Genomic DNA, 19549 nt, shown 5'->3' on the forward strand with positions numbered 1-19549 from the left:
GCCCTGAGAGCATAGGGAAACTTTGCAGAGGACAGTGATGGAGGCGTCGGTCTCAGGTTGATCTCTGGACAAGGAAACTTGACTGCTGGCTCTTCTGTTCCTATCGCTAGCTGCAACACAGAGCTGTGTGTTCTCTACACACTTCATTTCCTCTACAGCTGGAGTCAGTCTCCCCACAGGAGAAAATGAAATGACACATCAGGCATTAGCACAACAGCAACCGGCTAGCAGAACCCCACAGCGTGGGGCACACCAGCCACCCCTTGGTGATCCAAATGTCATCCTCAGCTATTACAAAGATCTCGGTGCCAGTAGCACTGCTCGGTGTTCAGCATACCTGAGCAGCCAATTGTTGGTTGTGTACCAGGCCTCTGAAGGGGTGTTTATCATACAAGAAGACCACATTAAAAAACAACCAAACATTCAGCATAACATTTTTCAAGCAAAATTTCCATGCAACCACCTTTAATTGTTACACGCACCCCACTGCTGCAGTATCTTGGCACTTGATAAGCACTTGCATAACATCCAGCCACTATTTGGCAACGATAAACACCTTAATTTTATAGAATGGAAACTGGGGAACACATTTTAAACTCACCACCACCTAAAGCCATTTCTCATTGGTTCTGTAAATCTCAGAGATCAAAAGCCAGCAGCGAGGTATCAGAAAATTGAACATGGTTCTCTCAAGACAAATGTGAGTATCCAAACCATTACGACACCTCTTCTTTAAGTCAGCTACACTGGAAACCTGATCCCCAGATATCCTGATAGCTGCAGCCAATGTAAATACGAAGGGGACTCCCCTACGCAGCTCTCCTCAAAGCAGATGGGCATGCAGAGATCTGCAGCCAGCAATGGGCAGTTTGGCTATTGGTTTGGGGTTGTGTTTTTTTTTGCAGACATTACCACCAGAACTGAAGTGCTGCGTGTTGCACACAACTGCTGTATAAGACTCAGGCAGAACAGCAGGAGCTTTACATTCCAAGAGTGAGATTCTGTCAGAAGCATTAGCTGCCTGTTCTGAGTCCAAAAGCTGTTCACTGCACCCTCCGCCCAACACTTCAGCATGTGGAACAATGCACATAGCATCACTGGGTCGTGGAAGGAGACATAACACACAGGGTCACAGCCCCACACTGCTTTCAAAGAGAAAGGAACACAGCAACCACTTCTCAAGGCACTGAGCTGGATTTATTCATTTGACCGTATCAGTATCAAACTGGCAATAATCTGTTTAAGATCACATGTTAGAAAGGAGCAGCATTAAATAATGGATGTATGAAAAAGAGACCGTGCTTCAGAAAAGATTCAGTGTACAACATACATAGTATGCCATTGTAACAAAAATGCTTAAAAAGAGTCATCCTAAGCATCAAAGAGAGTTTTATAAAAGTTTACGTTCTCATCCCATGGGATGTACAGAACTATGCAGTTTGCATAGTTTTACTATCATCCAAAACATCGTGTTTCAAATGTATGAGGCACAGCAAGAACAATATAATTCCATTTCCATAGGAACATAAACACAGCTTGTCACTAATGACACGCTTTCCAAACCGTAGCGCTCACGCCAATCATACACAAGTTTATAGCATTAAAAAGCAAAAGCCTGGAGATTGCCCACTGTTACCAATATGAACTAACACTTGCCCTACCCTTGAAAACTAGCTGAGATATCCTTGCGGTAGCTGCAACAATGAAAGCAGGTGGAGCCAGGGCCAACTTGCTGTGCCACTCCCAGAGCTAACAGATACTGCCAGATACTCCCTCCGCCCAAGGAGCTGGGGGACAGGGAAGACACAAAGCTAAAACATATCTGTAACCAAGTGATGCTTTGACTCCAGAGACACCTGATAGAAACTAGCTCAGCTTGAGGAAGCTCCTGATTTACATTGAGAACGACCAGAGACTGGCCAGGTTTCAAAGACTCAACAAAGACTTAATGGGGGAAGGTTTTCATTAAGGACAGCTCAGATAGACCAGATCTTATGGCCCACATGCTTTTTCTTTTTTTTCTTTTTTTTTCTTTTTTTTCTTTTTAATGGCAATACTTGCAAGCGTATCATATAAGCTTTACTGAAGTGTAAGGCCCAGCACAGGAAGGTCCCCCAGGATAAGACATTCCCTGCACTGTTCTTTTTGTTGTCTTCTTGTTGGTCAGCCAGTAGATGCACCAATAGCATTGCTTCAGATCAGCTTATCAGAGCCCCTAAGGGTTTAGCTTAATCGTCTGTGCAATTATAAACTATTCACATTTTACAGCCTACAATGGCAATATTTTTTTATGTACAAATTTGAAAATCAAGTCTCAAAATCAAGTTTTAAGAGGTAGAGGTCCATTTCTGACCTGCTGATAGAAAACGTTACTGGGTCAGTCGTATTCTAATGCTGGTGGTGCCCTAACAATATTGAAGTAACCAGCAAGAGCTCCAAGGTCTATGTAAAGTGATCTTTGCCTCTTCACCAGGTCCGACTCCTCCATGCTCCCAGTGCACAAAGAGGAATCTAAAAAGAAAAGACACAAAGCGTGACATTATTGCACAAATAGCTGCATCAATGCAATTTCACAGTTACAGGAATTCTTGGAATAATTAGCCTAACATTTGCTTTTATTTGTTTGTGCTTTAGAAAGCTTCATTTTAAAAGCCAATATAAAATAAATCTCATATAAAGATTAAATGAAAAATAACAAATCAACCCATAAATCCAGGACAAAGAAAAGTAAGCAGCTTGCTACTGCAAATAGCAAGTGTGCTTACTTGCTACGAAAAGCCCTGTCTGCTGGCACAGCTAGACAGAGCTTCCTCATTCTCTGGGCCATGGTGCTAAAGGAGAGTTTGGTGCAAGAAAAAAAACTGCATGTTTTCTGACAGCTGAGAATTCCCCTTCATGACAGGGGAATTTTCCTTTAAGTGAACGACATCCTCTTTGTGACAGTACAGAACAAACCTGGGACTGTCTGCCTCAGATTATTTTAAGTCAAGGGCTGAAGAAACTTTGCAGCTGCAGAACTCCCCTGAATACTCGCACAGTGAGTGTCTTGGAATCTCAGGCACCTAAATTAGAGTTCCAGTGTAATGGCCAAATATTCTTTTATCTTTGAAAGAACTGATTGAGATACCCTGTGCTGGTCATAGGATTATGCACCCACGAGGCAAAATCCAGAAGGAGCAACACCACTATAGATGTAAAGGCAGTGATTACTTTAAATGCTTCGTTTCAACAGTTACTCATTAGAGCATCCAGAATTTTGCACAGGTATCTCTTCAAATAATTGTTGCAATTAAATGAACCACTCGTCTGGGCTCATTTTATAAATGCCCTTCATCAGGGCGATCCTGACAGATTTCAGAAGTAGAAGAAAAGCATTTTGAAGCCTGCTAGCAAGTTGCTGACTCCAAAGTTCCCTTGAGATTGATACTATCTGAGGCCACACGTTTTTGGTTTGGGGTTTTTTGTTTGTTTAACTGGCTCACACGTTATCCTTCATAGAGCAATTACCAATGCACAAGGGAGCTGAATTCTATCCTACAGTCATTATTGTTTTTAAAACACAGGGCTTGTGCTGTCGACAGCATCATTACAGTTAGATTCTGTGTGTGTCTTATCTTTAAGGAGGCAAGAAGTATTTATTTTAATGGCAGTTGTTGAAACTCTGCTTGCTGAAAGACAAATCACTGGCATGAATAAAACACCTGCAATACAGGGATGAATTAAGTCATCTTGGGACAGCAATCTATACTTAATGAAAAAGTGCCCCAAATGACTGCCAGGGCCTTTTCAAGAGCCAGTCCTTCTAGAGCTGCAGAATTCAGGCTAAGTTCTCCTGCTGAAGTCAATGAGTGTTTTACATAACACCTAATGAGTGCCGGGTCTGACCTAATCTGATAGGGATTTCTACTGATCTCCTTCCAGAGGCTTTTTGAGTTTATCTCATTTCAAAACACTTTGTCAAGTTCAACACAATGTAAAATCTACAAAGTGCAAGGTAAGGCTGATATTATATTATATACCTGTAATGTTTTCTGGCAGCTGCAGCTCCTTCCTTGCAAGCAGTCTTTTCCTTTCAAACAATGCTGAGTCCAAACTCTGGCAACGTGGCTGGTCTTCTGGGGGTGGGTGTAAGGCTTCATGTTTCAGTAACTCTGCTGCAGACAGTCTGTGATTAGGATTTCTTTCTAGAGCTGCTTCTAACAATTCCCTCATGGAAGTGCTACAGTCTTCAGCAATGTCCTCTAAAGGGGGAGCTTGTTTGTGTATCTGTTGGAATAATAATAATTATAATTATAATTATATATATATATATATATATATATATAAAGACCATTGATACAGTTACTCCAAAAACAATGGAAAAAGTGATCACAAATAATCACCCTGGTGGTCTGGGAATTCCTCACTTACAACATACCACCTCTCCAAGCTAGTAGAATCAAGCACAACATAATATGTAACCACAGAAAATCCACCTTTTTATCAGATTTCAGCATCAGTTTTCAAACTCAAAGTAATTCCAAGAAAATATAAAATCCAGTGCAGCACAAATTCACCAGCGTTCTGTACCACAGCATGTGAACCACCGAATCAAGCTGTTTTTATCTGCAGCTTCTAAGCAAAACAGACCAGCAACAGGACAGAGAGGGACTTGTTCCAATCAAGTTTCACCCTGTTCTATCCCCGTTCTTGCAGGAAGCCCAAGGCCTGTCAACTTGTAACAAAACCACAGAGATTACTCCAGCTCAGTTTCAGCCTTCCATTGAATGATCAAAACTCGCTTCTTCCCTCCCTCCCCCAAAGCAAAAAGGATGATATCATCTCTCTGACAAATATTTTGACAGTCTGTATGACTGAAGCTTTCCCAACGAGAATACAGGAACCCTTCGATGGAAGCAGAGGAATGGTTTTTCTAAGAGCACTCACAATATAGAGGTAGGATGGATATGCAGAACGAGGATATCTGTTCACCCAGGGCGGAATGCCAGTTTGCATGTGAATAATAGTAGCTCCCATGCTGTAGATGTCTGCTTTGGTTGTGTGGCCTCGGCACAGGATAACCTCGGGACTCATGTAAATCTGTGAAGAATAGCCAAAGAAGACTAATCAGCAACAGAATACAATAAGCAACGACCAGCCACGGTATGTTGTGATTTGAAACACACACTTGACAAATCCCTCTGGGTGATCAAGGACAAGCTGGGGAACAGATTTTCTGCTCTGTTACACCAAACAATACACAAATGTTTGGGCAGAACTGCCTTTAAGTCTTCTCTCTGCTCATTATCCAATAACCTGCATGGTGGGGCACCACCCTAAGAAATGGGACAGTGAGGCACAAGCCAGGTGTAAGGCAAGGCACAGATTGAAAGCCAGCTCCTGCTGCGTGACCATTCCCCAGAGCAGCTGTTAAGGCAAGCATCTCTCTCCTGCTTCTTTTTAAACCAGAAATTCCTTAAACCTAAAACTAATTCCTAAACCAGAAATTCCTTGCCATCCAAATTATGGTTTCCATCCAAAATTTTCCACAGAACAGCTGAGATTTGTCAGAGCAGTTGCAGCGCTCTGAGGGCACCTCCCTGCTGGCTGAGCTGGGCTGAGAAGAACTGGGGTGTGAGAGGCACTGCCTGCCCACCGCTGCTGTGCGTCCAGCCATGTGCAGCAGGAAGGTCTCAGCACCAGGCTGTCCCAGTTGTCACTCCTGGTTTCCATTTTTCCCTCACCCAGTCGCCCTCTAAAGGAGCCAAACAGATCTTTAATTAGTTCAAATCACCATACCACAAAGAATCACGTTAAAAGCCATTAATTGACACAAGGGCAGGAAGTTAAATCATCACCGCATTGCTGGCCTGCTCGCTACCACAGATGGAGAATGGCCGCAAGGCTCACGCAAATACCATGGAATATTTCCCAGTAAATCACACATCACATCTGCAACCAGAGCTGTGGACTGGTAGCAAACACATAGGAGCACGTCTGGAGCTGCTACTGACCCCTGTCCATTGCCTTCCTCAAAGCTAAGGTAGAAAGAAGCATCTGCCACACTTGAGCCTCATAAAGACCACAGGAAAAAATCCCCTTTTTATGAAATAAGTAATTACAACTGCATACAACGCGAATGATGCAACTACAGCAAAATCTGTACAGATGAAAGGCAGCTACTTTCTTGAAGAAAAAGGATGCTGGAAGTACAACCTGTCTGCAGCTACAGTCGGAGTGTGACAAAGGTCAAGACACACCCTGATTGCACAAGGACAAAAAGCAAACATCAGATGTGCACCCACGCCGTGATTTCAGAGTGATTTTGTCTGGCCTTGAGCTCAGCTGCCACCAAGGTGGGCAGCCCAACCCCGGATCCCATCCCATTGCCACTGCTCTCCCATTGCTGGGCTGGCAATCCAGCCATATCAGCCATTTTTTCTTCTCTCTAAACACTGTGCTAGTTTTAGTTTAGCATTCTCGTGAATTAACCACACCCTCAACATTTAAATAACCTCAGCAATATTTGCAGCTGAAGCTTGTGCAATTTAACACAGTGCCCCAAGCATGGCAGAGTGTGCAGCTAGTGCCTAGACCCTCAGAGGAGATTGCTAATTCCAACTGCAGCCTCCTGAGTGGAAAGCAGCCCCAGCCAGTACCAGTGCAAGAGGAGCCAGGCACTTCCTATAAAGGAATCTGCATGACAGCAATACAGCCCTAACATGGGAGGTCATTACACTGCCACATGCAGAAACAGCCCTCCTGGACAGCTGCACTGCTTCTTAAGGCTGCATAACAGAGGTGTAAAGCTTGGGAGGACTTTGGAGCAAGAGATGAGATCTTACATGGAAGAAATGATGAGAAAACAGCGCTATGAATCTGAAGAAGGCAATTGCCAATGACTGGACTCCACCAAGGTCAGCATGAGTGCTGTGGGTCCTGTGAGCACAAAAACTTGTACAGTAGCATTCACAGTGTTCCCTTAAGTCTTGGACCGGAATTTGAGCATCTCTTTTCCCATTAATCTCTCCAGAGCCTTACTCGTCACCTGCCATGCTGCAGCAGAGTGCCAGGACGGCCAGGTCTGAAAACCAGCTCCTTCTCTACACCACTCTGTAGGATACAGCACACACCAGGACGCTGCATGTTTTAGGGCTGCATGGGCTGTCTGCTTTCTATGGGCATAACTGCAGGTGCTCAACCGTGCAAACTCATTTCTCCTTCTGAAAGGGGAGAAGTGAGTGTTTTTCACAGTTGTGCTTCCCTACATTAATTTGACCTGTCCACCAACAGCCAGGGTTGGACCATCACCTGCTTCACAAACCTGCAAACACATCTAAACCAACTCTGTCCTTGGGAAATTGTGTACCAGGGCTTCCATCTCTTTTTTTCTATCATGTCCCTTCCCCCCTTTCTTTTTAATTCTTATTAATAGCATGCACGCACCCACACAAATGATCAAAGCACATACATTAAATGCCAGAACGCACATTACTTCCGATACAGTGAGCATTTTAAACTCTTAACTCCTCTGACTAGAAAGCCAACACAAACAAATGCTTGAATATGTTCCCAAAGATTCTGAAAACAAAAATCAAACAAGCTGGGCGTTCTGTGAAATCTGAGTTTATCCTGCCCTTCCAAGGAAGTGAGATGCTCCCTGTCAGTTACACGAGTATCTCCCCAACACACATGCCTACGCTGTGAAAGAGCATCAAAATAGTAAGTGCCAACAGTTTGGCTGGAGTGTTTCCTGTAAACAGCCTCCTCTGGCAACAGAGAGCAAGCAAAGGCCCATTTGTAGCAGCTATCCAAGCTAATTGCTGCTGCTTGGCTGTTTGCTAAATAGTCAGTCTGGAAACACTTTGGTATGAGAGTACTCAAGTAGTGAGCAGGACCTCTCTGCATGTTCCGAGTCCAAGTCATTGAGAATGTCTAAAAGCCCTTGCCTCCTTTGCTGTAACACCTAAGCATTTTACCAGATAACCATCAACCACTCAGTACATAATCTCCATAGGACATAAGGACTGCAGACGTGGGAAATGCTAAAGAACCCACAGGTTTGTTCTTTCTGTGGTTTCAAAGGTGGAGTGCTGAGCAGGTCACCCCAGTCAGTGGCTGATATCTCACAAGAAATCTTTGACAGAGCAAAGAACTGAATTCCAGTCTGAAACATCTCTGACCAGCAGCTGATGCACTGCAAACCACCCTCCCCAGCACACTGTTCCTTTATTTGGCTTCAGAGCAATAAACGTATTTACTCTCAAGCTCCAACACTGAACGTGGGCATCACCATAAAAGGAGTGATACACAGATTTTTGTCTCTCCTGTGTCTTACCTCTGTTCCTCTGAGGTCTTTGGGGTAGTAAATGTCCTCAGTCATTTGAACACTTAGCCCAAAATCCACCAACACGGCCTTAGTTGACATAAACACAATGTTGCTTGCTAAAAGAAAAACAAAAAGGTGGCATTTAAGGTTCTAGCATTTGGGGCGTTTTATTTCACAACGTGACTGTTTCATTTGGATGTCTGCCTGAAACAGGAGGCCAGCACAACCAGTCCCAGCAGCCGACACAGTCCTTCTGCTAGCCAAAACATGTCTGTTAGCGATCCAAGACCAATTTTTAATTATATCTCTGAAAATCAAGCAAGACTGGTTTGTTTAAAAGAAGAAATCAATGTCTGGTCATTTTCCTAACAAAACAAAAATCAAATAGAGTGAGAAACAGACAGAGAAAATGGCTGAGGGCAGAGTATCAAGCTGGGAGACTGATGAAGATCTCTGCACAGCCAGTCTCTCCTGGCTTGCTCTGAAGAGCCTTCCTTGTCTCCAGAGCTGCAAGCATGCTGTGCAGCTATTGCTACAGACAAAACTGTGGCCACCAAGGGATTTCTTAACACTAGCAAAATAAATGAAGAACTGAGGCCCCTCCACAGCTGCCATACCTGTCAGCAACAGCAGCTAAGCACAATGAAAGAAGATAGCTGTAAGAGTAAGAAAAGGTAGAGAGTTCCCTCTCTGAATCGCAACACTATCTAGGAGCTTCATTCACTTTCCTTCACCAAACTCTGCCTAAGGCACAACGTACTCAGAGGCTTTCTTTGCCGTTGTATTTCTGATCAAACATTTATGAACGTAATGCTTCTTTTTAAGTCTTGAGAAATTCTTATTCATTTCTTCTGCAGCCACAGACAAGTCTTCAAGTTATGCAAGAGAAATATATTTTCCCCCCATAGCAAACAGTGGAGTCCAATCATTTCCCATCTTGATAGCACCCACCATGACCACACAGTGGAAAGACACAATTTCATTTCAGTCATACTGATTCCTCAAGTAATCTCCCAGAAAAGCGCCTACTTACAAGTGCTACGAATAAATGAATGTATCAGTAATTTTAAGTATAACTATGAAGATACAGATTTTAAACACCACATAAAGAATCATGCAGAATGCAGTATTGCCATAAAGGTGGCAAGCTTGGCTGCCTCCTTGGGATTGCACTCAACTCCAGCTTCTTGTCAGGACACAGGAAGAGAGGGACAGCTCTGCTTCACTCTTAATCCGACACAGCTGAAAAAGCCCAACACCGACCCTACGCTCAATTAGGCCACAATAGCCCCAGGCAACATTGCAGCCTTGGGGCAGTTTCTGAAAGACTGCATGGAAGAAATGGGCCTGGTGGTGTTGCACAATGCTCAGCTAAACATGAGCCAGCAGTGTGCCCAGGTGGCCAAGAAGGCCAATGGCATCCTGGCTTGTATCAGAAGTAGTGTAACCAGCAGGAGCAGGGAGGTGATCATCCCCTTGTACTCAGCTCTGGGGATTTAACAGCTTCCCGATGAAGGGTTAAAATAACCCACTGATCTACAGCGAAAGCCAACAGAAAGTTGTTCCTCCTTCTTGGCTCAAGGAAGCTTTTCTCTCAATAAAATCCCAATCACATATGTCATCATGATGGTCTCAATATAAGAGGGTTCAATCAGGAAGAAAATGGATGTATAGGTAACAGCCTTTTCTATGTCAGGTATCTGAGGCAGGGCACTGAGTAGTATTCTAAATAAACCTTTTATTAATATCACAGAGTAACAAAACCATTTGAGTTGGAAGGGACCCTTAAAGGTCATGTGGTCCAACTTCCTCCAAGGAACAAAGACATGTACAGCTCGATCAGGGTGCTCAGAGCCCTGACCAGCCTTACTTTCAGGGTCTCCAGGAATGGGACATCCACCATCTCTCCTAGCAACCTGTTCCAGAAGGCACTGCTAATTCCTGATAATCATCTTGTCAACTAATTATCCTAACACTCAAGTTTGAACATTTATATTTTACACACACAGGAAAAAAAAAAAATTACTTTAAGCAAAAATAAACTTGCAGAGGAGATATGTCCTAATTAGAAACACTCTTATTAGGGCGGCAGGCAGATTTTATCTGCCTGCAGCGGGGAGGAGATGCTGGGAGAAACACCATTCACTATGATTTACACAAGTTAATGCCCAGGGAATTTTAAAAACAAATAAGCTAAAATTTGAAATCACTGTTAAAAGAAAAAACAAAAAGCAACAATAAAAAGTGTGTGTTTTGTTCCAAAATGGAGTCAAATTGAGGAACAGCCACGCACAGGCACAGAACTATTAAAAGCAGGCACAAGAAAAAGACAGGAAAGATTTAGGTTGGATGTCAGGGGAAAGTTCTTTACTACAAGAGTGGTGAGCTGCTGGCACAGGCTGCCCAGAGAGGCTGTGGATGCCCCCGCCCTGGAGGTGTTCAAGGCCAGGTTGGATGGAGCCCTGGGCAGCCTGGTCTAGCATTACATTTTATTTTAAATTTTAAATTTTATATTATTTTTTATTTTGCGGTAGCAACGGTAATGGGAGGACAGTTGGACTAGATGACCTTGAGGGTCCTTTCCAACCTTGTGATTCTATGATTCTAAATGGGGAGGCTGGCAGCCCAGCCTGTGACAGAGAGGTTGGAGCTTGAAGACACTTGAGGTCCCTTCCAACCCAAGCCGTTCTACGGTTCTATGAAAGGAAATATTTAGGGCACATTTCCATGGAAAGAAGTAAACTTCTGGTTTAATGCACTCTGATAATTTTGCTCAAACTTCTTTTGATTTTTATTTCAAACTGCGTTGCTCAAGAAAGACAAAAGACCTATGACTTTCAAATCATCCTCCCCATTAACACAGCAATAAATAGTGTATATAACTTATCTTAACCTTGTTATTAGTTGGCATGATCCAGTTTCTCTATCCATGATGCAAGGCTACACACCCCACCTCTGTAGCCGGCCCTTTAGGAGAGCCCCACCCCGATGTGGAACAGAGAGCACCCCAAGGAACCAAGCACACTTACGTTTGATATCATGATGGATAATCCTTTTGGAGTGGAGAAAGTCGAGCCCTTTCAGGATATGCTTTGTCACCCAAATTATTTCAAATTCCCGCATAGGCCCACAGCTCTCCAGCTTCTCCATGACTGATCCTCCCTCCCCAGCTTCCATGAAGAGATGGATGGTCTCATCCCACAGAATAGCTCCGTATAATTCAGCAATGTTTTCATGGCGGAAACATGCCTGTATTTCTACATCTGATGGTTTGAACTGTTCCACCGGCACCTAGGAGGTGGAAACAGAACCACATAAAAGCAGTTCAAAACCCAGGTTATTTATACTAATGTTAGTTTTCCTATAGATTGAAATGGAAGAAGGAAGCAAAGGGCTCTTAACTACTTGTTTAAATGCAAGACTTTATTTTGATCCTGTGCTTTATTCCTTTCTAATCCAGATACATCCTGTTCAAAAATGAGAGAATTTTTGGAATCTTGCCCTAATAAAAAGCGCAGTCTTCCAGAAAAAGCAATGTAGCAAGAGTTATTCCCGTCAAAAACGGGTGGTTGTTACGCAAAAGCTCTACGCAAACTTCCTGGTGAAGGAGATAAAAATCCCACTGCTTTTTCAGCTAGCTTTGTACAGCCTCATCTGCTCTACAAGAACTGCACACCCTTCTGACACGTGGATCAGAGCTTGCAGCACTGAAATGCTCAGCAGTCTGCAGACTAACAGTGCTCCACACGGTTACTGACCTTGTTTAACTCCTTATCAGCCTTCTTTTAGGGCTTCTGAGAAAGGAAATCCGCTTTAAAGTGAGCACTCAGCAGCACTTTATTTATTTTAGAAGTACCGATGGCAGATTATTAAAGCAATGGACAATGTTTGCTTACACTCAGGAAGGCTATTATCACTCTTTTTATTCTCTGCCTCTCAACTGCCCTAAGCAATTAACACACTAATAATTTTACAGCAATGAGAAATACTTTTTGCACATTCAGAAACATTAGATGACATTAACCCTGCAGTGGGTTATTATGGACTGGCAAACTAAATTGGTTTCTAGGCCCATATGTTTGGCAGAAGGGCAGGACATACAACTCCCTGCCTATTATGTTGTGCACAGAAGGCAGGTACTTATTCACGAGGTGGGGTATAGACAAGTATACCACTCTAGGCTTTGCTGACCCTAAACACTTATTACTCAATTCAGAATAGTACACTGAAAGGTGAAGTTGAAAGAAAATACAGACTTGCATTGACATAGAGGGGTGGTCAGCAATTTCCCAGAGATATCTCTCAACCTTATGCTGAGTTAGCATTTAAAACACCATGAGAACTGCACGTAAGCTGAGGTCAGTGAGACATGAATACCACTGGAGTAACAAAAACACATGTTTGAATGCCCCAGTTGAAGGGTGGGATCCCAGAACCATCTGCAACAGCAGGGTTATGTTATCATCTCCAGCAGGGACGTGATTCCATGTTGATACATTACTGCCACAATTACTGCAGGACAAGCATAAATTCTTCCATTTACCCCAGCATGGCTGCAGGGGGTAGCAAGCCTGCCTGCAGGATAGTTATCCAGGCTTCCAGACACTTCCACAGCGCTTAAACTTTTCAAGTCTCAAGGATGAAAACAATTAACAATTAAAAACAACCATTTCTCCAGCTTTATGTAGGCCAAAAGAACACAGGCAACATTCAGCCCAGTAGTGGAATGTAATGCAGACACATTTAAAAATACACTACATGCACCATGTCACACAGTATCTGCACACAGATAAAGCTACTGAACGAACATACCAGTTTGCATGCCATTCGTTTCTTGGTTTCTCTATCTTGGGCCAAGTACACCTTCCCAAAAGCTCCTCGTGGAATAAAGTCAGAGCCAATATTCCTGTAAGTCAGCTTCCATGGAAACAGGAGCACATCCGAGTCAATCTGATAGCGGCCATTCTTGGGAGTGATCTGTGGAGTTAAATTACAATGAAATCATAAATCACACTGAAGTTGAAACTACATCAAGTCTAATTAATCTTATACATGGGATGGAAAAAAAATATACGTTGCTTATGTATGTACACAATGCATGCAATCTGTTCAGCAGTCTTTATTTAGAAACACCAAATGGGAACAGCATGTGAGGTGTGGCATCCATTCACAGCCCAGGCATCCACGTTTCTCTCAAGTGAGTAACTCACAAAGTGTAAGTTGCAATTAATTGTCTTGAAACAACAACAACAGCAGCTGGGTTAATGAAATTATCCACCTCTTGTTATTAGATTTACCCGCACATGTTTGCCCTTCCTGCAATCTGCTGACTTGTTATGCCACATAGCTGTTACTCACAGGCTATCTTCTATGATGTGAGCAAGAGTTTCAGCATTTCCTAATATCCAATGGATTGCTAGAAGAATTTCAATTTTCCATCTCATATCAGAATTTTTGCTGCTTAGTAAGCAGTTGAAGAAGTCTGCTGCAGTTTCACCAGTCACCTTCTTGCAGTCTTACGCTGCAGCTGAAAAGTGACCGGGAGTCACTCTATCTGCCTGAGGTGGTAATGTGTAGAGAGCCTTGGGACTCTGCACTGCCACCGGGGCAAGGAGGCTCCTCTAGGAAGTGGTCCTGAGCATCCAAGTCACCATCTTGCTCTGAATCATCCTTTGGAAGAGCTCTCTCCCTCTGCACATGCCAGAGATCTAACTCCTAAATGTAGTGATGCAAGTCCTGCTTTAGGTCTGACATTGGTTATGAAGTCTCTTCAGATTCTCCTAGCTAAAGCAGCACTAATGTTTGCAGCAAATATGCTTCTCATTAAATCAGGTATATACAGCATCACCAGTAACCAGAATATTGTTAATCTGATTACTGATAGGTAACCAAGATGCTTAAAGACATATAAAAGTAGATCGAAGATATTTATCACTGTCTGTCACGTGGTCTCACCGTGCTCAGCTCTTCTGCGGCCCTAAGATAACAGCATCTTAGCAGACTACTGGTTTTAGACTTAAGATGTCACACACAGAATCTGCTTTACATTGGTGGCTTTGATTTAGGAAAGTATCATCTTCACTGCTAAAACTGGCACTTGTGACTAGTATTTAAATATGTGAAATAAGTTAATTCCTAGTTAATTTTTGGGAGGATAAGCTCTTCAGTGATGTGGAGAGTGCCTTTTTAATACAAGCGCTTTCCTCAGGATGAGCAGAATGAGCCTCCTTGGTGCTTATTAGAACCAAGGCAAAAACTGTACCAGCTCTTGCACCTCCACTTCTACGTTTCACAGGCAGAGACTAGTTAATCTGTATGTGTTACAGCTGTCCTGGTAAGCAACACAGACACAGGGTAGATCTGCAGGACAAAAGAGAGCAACAAACAGCACTCTACTTGCATTTCAACAGGCTCCTATCAGACTAGATCCTTGCCTGACACTGTGAACTGAACATTCTCCTGTGGCTGTAAGACTGCCATCCTCCAGCTTTGTTTAGCTGAAAGAAACTCAGACTGGGCACCCTGAGGCCCTTCACAGTGCAGTCTGTGGAGGTAAGCAGCCAGCCAGGAATGCTCCTGACCCTGGCTACAGAGCAGCAGCTACATGCAGTGCAGAGGTGCCTGTTGAAATGCATCCATAGGTAAGGCCCTGCCTTCAGTCCTCAGTTGCTCAATGAGTCACGTGCACCTAATAACACCTGGTTCATACCAATTGTATGCATCTATAGAAATAATATCCAAGCAAAACAACTGTGAGTACATACAACAGTGCCTACCCTAAGTATTGGAAACGTAATATTAGTAATTGTGATTTCAATGTGACAGTTCAAGAAGTGACCATTTTGCAGCATTAGCTCAAAATCAGGATAACGCATTACTCTTTACTGTTTAACACCTAAGAAACTGGCAAGCCTCAAGCAATGAATCTTCATGTACAAAGCACACCGCATGCAAGAATTTTAGATGACAGATCTAGAACATGTGAAGAAAACAAAACAGCGGGACAAAAATACGTGAATAATCTTCCATTTCACGAGTGGTTGTTTCCAAAGCAACTAATTTCTAATAGCAGTTCAATGACACCAATATCTACAGGTGTTTGTAGAACAGAAGTCATTTTAGGAAAGAAAAAATTAACATCTCTCAAGACACTGCATCTATGCCTGCATTTAATAAATGTGCGATATTACATAATATAATTCTGAAAGTTGCAGTTGATGCTATAAACCTTTTCTCCTTATATTACAGTATTTTACAACCTTTTGTGCAGATAATGAATTTAGAATAGATTCTAGACCTTTACTTTACAGATCTCTGCTACTGCATGAGCAAAGGCACTGGAGAACTCACAGACGCTCCTTGTAAGCTGCAGCTTGCTTTCTTACTGCACGCATTAAACTTGCCACCAGCACTGGGAAATGCTTTCTAATAACCAGGCTACCAACAGGCAACACAGACTGCATCTTTCTGAGCAGATCTTTCTCCACAGCTGCCTGGGACTGCAGTAGCTGGATCTGATGTCCTTAGGGATCCCCTCCAGGCTCAGGCTTCCACAGTGAACAACAGTCTGCCTGTTACTGCTGGGACTGAAGATGATCTCCACTTAGACTCAGCAATAACTTCTGACACACTAATTTTTAAGTGGAAAGAAAAAAGACGTACCATATTCAAGAGGATTCCAGATTCTTGCTGTCTGCATCCTTTGAATTGTTTTGCAGTGTTAGACACCTGATTTGCAAAAGCAAGTAGGTCTTCCACAGTCCCATATTTGACAGAGGACATCAAAGAAACCTCCCTCTCACAAAACAGTAAAGATTCCGCACGTTCTTCATTTTGATTTGCCTCTTCACACATCGTAATTAAGCTGTCTTCATAGACGGCAAGGTCTCCACCTGGATAAAGGTTTTCCATGATGTCTATCACTTCAGACATATTTAAATTAGTTAGCAACAAGTCAATTTCCTCTTTGCTATCACTACCCGTGCTCATATACTCCATTACTGTCCACTTTGCAAAACCACTCCTGAAAAAAAGAGAAACAAAACAAACCTGAAGACATTTTTTCATCTGAATTTGTAGTAGCAAAGCAAGAAGGTAAAGAAGTGATCAGAGTGATAAGCAGTCCATTGTTACATGGTTAGATTTTTTAATTATCTTGTGTTAAGAAAAACTCATAATTAGTAGAAGGGGTAAAAAGGAGAAAAAGTCTTCACTAACAACCTTCGTTTTGGACGTTGTGAACTCCTCCAGTCATCCAATCTTGGAATTTACATAAAGTTTCTCAATGGAGGTAGTAACACAGTAAGGAAGCACGAGCCAGTTATGTTTTGCTGGATATGCAAAAATGAAGGAGCACCCTCAGTACCACTGCAAGGACTCATTATTTAGAAACGGGTGACAAATGGGGATATAAATGTACCAAATTAGTTTATCCCCAAGATTTTTGTGAGCAACTTATGCGTCCAGAAAGAGCTGAAGATCACCGAGCAAAGCTAATAGGCATCCACCAGTAATAAACACCTGTTAGTATCACTGCATGAAGCACCATCCACCAGCTGAGATACACCACCCACCTTTTCTGCAAATGACTGACCAGAATTAGACTTGAACTGAAATTTCCACCAATTTACAAAAGAAGTCAGAAACGGAGTTACTGTGAAAGTAATGAACTTCTAAAGCAGTTTCAAGCACTTTGTTCAGCTCTTACTATTCCTAACAACTTTTAAGATACATCTTAACCATCTGGCTGAGATCGACTTCAGCTCTAAGAAAATGGACTCAGCATCCCAAGAAGTCATTTCTCATCCCAGATTCCCAGCTTGAACCAGAGTTATTTTATCCGAGTGAAAGACACGCACAGTCAACCATTAATATTGTCATACACGCAGTTTTCAACACGTAAACGTCTAAGTACACTTACCTTATATTTATCCTGGTTGCATCACTCAAAATCATCAAAAAGGTCTCAGTATAATGGGTAAAGACGTCATGTTTCTCGAACCCGTATTTACCACTGATGATAGATTCACAGTGTTCCTTTGCAGTCTATTAAAAAAAAAAGCAAAACAAATAAAGCCATGGCACACCAGCACAAGCAGAAGGACTGGTTTATGCTCATATGATCATTTGTTTCACGGGCTTCATGGAAAGTAAAAGTAGTAATCACAAGGCTGAGTGAGATAACAGGGGATTTTCTGCAGCAAAAGATGACAGCTAAAAAGAGTCAAGCTGCTGTATGATCACCCAGATTTCCAGGTACTACTGCAAAGTAAGTTTTCCATGGTTAGGTCTGGAGTTTTATTCTCTCTGCCTCATGCTTGCAGATAACAAAGATGAGACGAATCTTCTTTTCCTCCAGCAGCACATACCCCATTTAGAGAGTTCTCATTTCCCTTTTTCATAAGCCACCTATTCTCAGTAAAAGATGACAAGCAAACAAAAAAAATACTTATAAAAGAAATAAGCATAACCTATTTATCTCAAGCACCACCAGCAGACTCAGTCCCCTGAGGTCATGAAGCAATGCAGCTTGCCCAGATACAGTTTCTGGTTATGATCTCTATCTTAACGTCCCCGCAAGGACGTGGAAGCTTTGCGGCACGTATTTCTCATGGGCTGGAGAGCGCTTACGTCAGCTCTAACGTCGAAAAAAAAAAATGAGTAAAATGATGCAGCTGGCAAAGAAATTCAGACCATGTGCTGTAAGCTCAATAGGCAGGACAGGAAAACTCAGCGTGGGTGGAACAGAAAATGACATAGAGAGAGTATACGATACTGCATCCCCTTTTCCAAAACCCTGTGATGGGCTCAGCAGCCTACAGTCTGCATGCTGGCACTCAGCATCAGGGCATGGAGGGGGAACCCCCAAGCACTTATCTAGCAGGGTGCTGAGAGGTCAGGGTTTTGTCAGCCTACACCTATAGAAGACATAGCAGAAGCCCAAGCTGTAACCCCTAGCATCTCACCCTACCACACTACTGCCCTAAAAGCCTGAAAGTGGTTACTCTCAATTACAGAGGAGATTTCTAGCCTTTGCCCCACAGCTGGACTTTTATGATGCCGAATTACCGGGAGACAAGAGAAAAGCATCATCCAGTTTGCTAAGAGGAACTGTGGGGCTGCTTCTGAAGGGCAAGGCTGGGTTACACACCAACCCCAGGGGGACTTTCTACAGAAAAACACGAACCTCCAGAGGTCCCATCCCTCGTGGGCAAAGACAACCAAGCGCCACAATTAAACCAATTCACGACTTGATAATACTTTCATTCAATAGACCACAGTGCAGCTGAGAGCAAACACAGCTCTCCATAAGCTCTGTGTCTCAACATGTTCCCAAACCACAGCGCAAGGCTAACAGTACTCTCAGTTCCATACTAACACTTGTGTTGGGCGCTTAAATACAGCTTCAAGTCTTTCCCTACAGCCCAGGTAGGCTGAAAAATCACGTCACTAACAATATCCTACCTGTTTTCTCACCAGGAATCAGAGTATATCTCAGCTTGAGCTCTCAGGTCAGTTGCTACAGCACGGACTGCTTCTCCAACTCTGTCATTATTTCAACACCATCACATGAGCCCTGTGCCGGCCAAGAGTTTTATTTTTCCCGTTTATGACGAACGGCATGTCCTTAAAACCCCGTTTCTGAGAAAAAGATCGCCTCAGCGCGTCCTCGTACCCACCCTTTGCAAACAGCGGTAACCGCACAGCGGGAAGAGCAGCTCCGACGGAGCCGACCCGCTCACCTGCGGCGGATGGCTCCGCTGCCCCTCCGGCTCCGCGGCACCTCAGGTGCCGGCAGGTGCCGCCCCTCCAGGCCCCCCCCGCGCCGGGCTTACCTGCGGGTCGCCGGAGCCTCCCTCCCGTCCTCCCGTCCTCCCGCCCGCTCACAGCCGGCGCCGGGGCCGCTCGGCCCGCAGCGGGAAGCCCCGGGGGCGGGCGGGGCGCGGGGCGGGCTCCGGCCGCGGTTTCTATTTCGTTTTACGGGAAGGCGGGAGCCAGCGCCGCCCCGCCGGGCTGTGCCGCCGGAGCTCGGAAAAGTTGCGTGGTGTTTTCCGCACCCCACGCAACGGCGGAGCGCAGCCCGGGGAGCTGTGGCTTGTCCCGCCGGCAGCGCTGTGAGCCCTGCCCCGGGCCGTTCACTGCCCCACGGGACGCAGAGCGCCCTACCCTTTCGGTACACAAGCACGCTGTAAGCGTTAGCTAAATAAGAGTTGAGCTGGAAGTCTGGTGGAATTTAGGACA

General features: G+C 43.8%; 1 protein-coding gene across 2 annotated transcripts; it reads right to left on the minus strand.

Annotated features, from left to right (window-relative positions):
* Window positions 1-1437: 1437 nt before the first annotated feature.
* On the minus strand, window positions 1438-19260 carry MAP3K8 (mitogen-activated protein kinase kinase kinase 8). 2 transcript variants are annotated; one of them, XM_072329654.1, is made up of 10 exons: window positions 19144-19236; window positions 18773-18884; window positions 17229-17353; window positions 15971-16331; window positions 13121-13285; window positions 11338-11599; window positions 8318-8424; window positions 4927-5079; window positions 4020-4266; window positions 1438-2511 (listed from the first exon to the last, which is right to left on the minus strand). In XM_072329654.1, the coding sequence occupies exons 3-10, from the start codon at window positions 17261-17263 to the stop codon at window positions 2378-2380; spliced, it is 1464 nt and encodes a 487-aa protein (XP_072185755.1). In that variant the 5' UTR covers window positions 17264-17353; window positions 18773-18884; window positions 19144-19236; the 3' UTR covers window positions 1438-2377. The 2 variants fall into 2 exon arrangements, with proteins under 2 accessions (XP_072185755.1, XP_072185754.1); XM_072329653.1 differs by lacking the exon at window positions 18773-18884 and having other exon boundaries at window positions 19144-19260.
* Between the last annotated feature and the right edge of the window lie 289 nt (window positions 19261-19549).

The sequence above is a fragment of the Excalfactoria chinensis genome, chromosome 2 (genome assembly GCF_039878825.1).
Source record: "Excalfactoria chinensis isolate bCotChi1 chromosome 2, bCotChi1.hap2, whole genome shotgun sequence".
Lineage (NCBI taxonomy): Eukaryota > Metazoa > Chordata > Aves > Galliformes > Phasianidae > Excalfactoria > Excalfactoria chinensis.

Bases quoted from the DNA above. Each gene is read 5' to 3' on its own strand.
- MAP3K8 (XM_072329653.1), bottom strand. From the start codon at position 17,263: ATGATTTTGAGTGATGCAACCAGGATAAATATAAG. The intron at 11,600-13,120 runs GTATGTTCGTTC...TCCACCTCCTAG, and splicing joins AACGAATGGCATGCAAACTG to GTGCCGGTGGAACAGTTCAA. The intron at 5,080-8,317 runs GTAAGACACAGG...TATTCTTCACAG, and splicing joins AAGACCTCAGAGGAACAGAG to ATTTACATGAGTCCCGAGGT.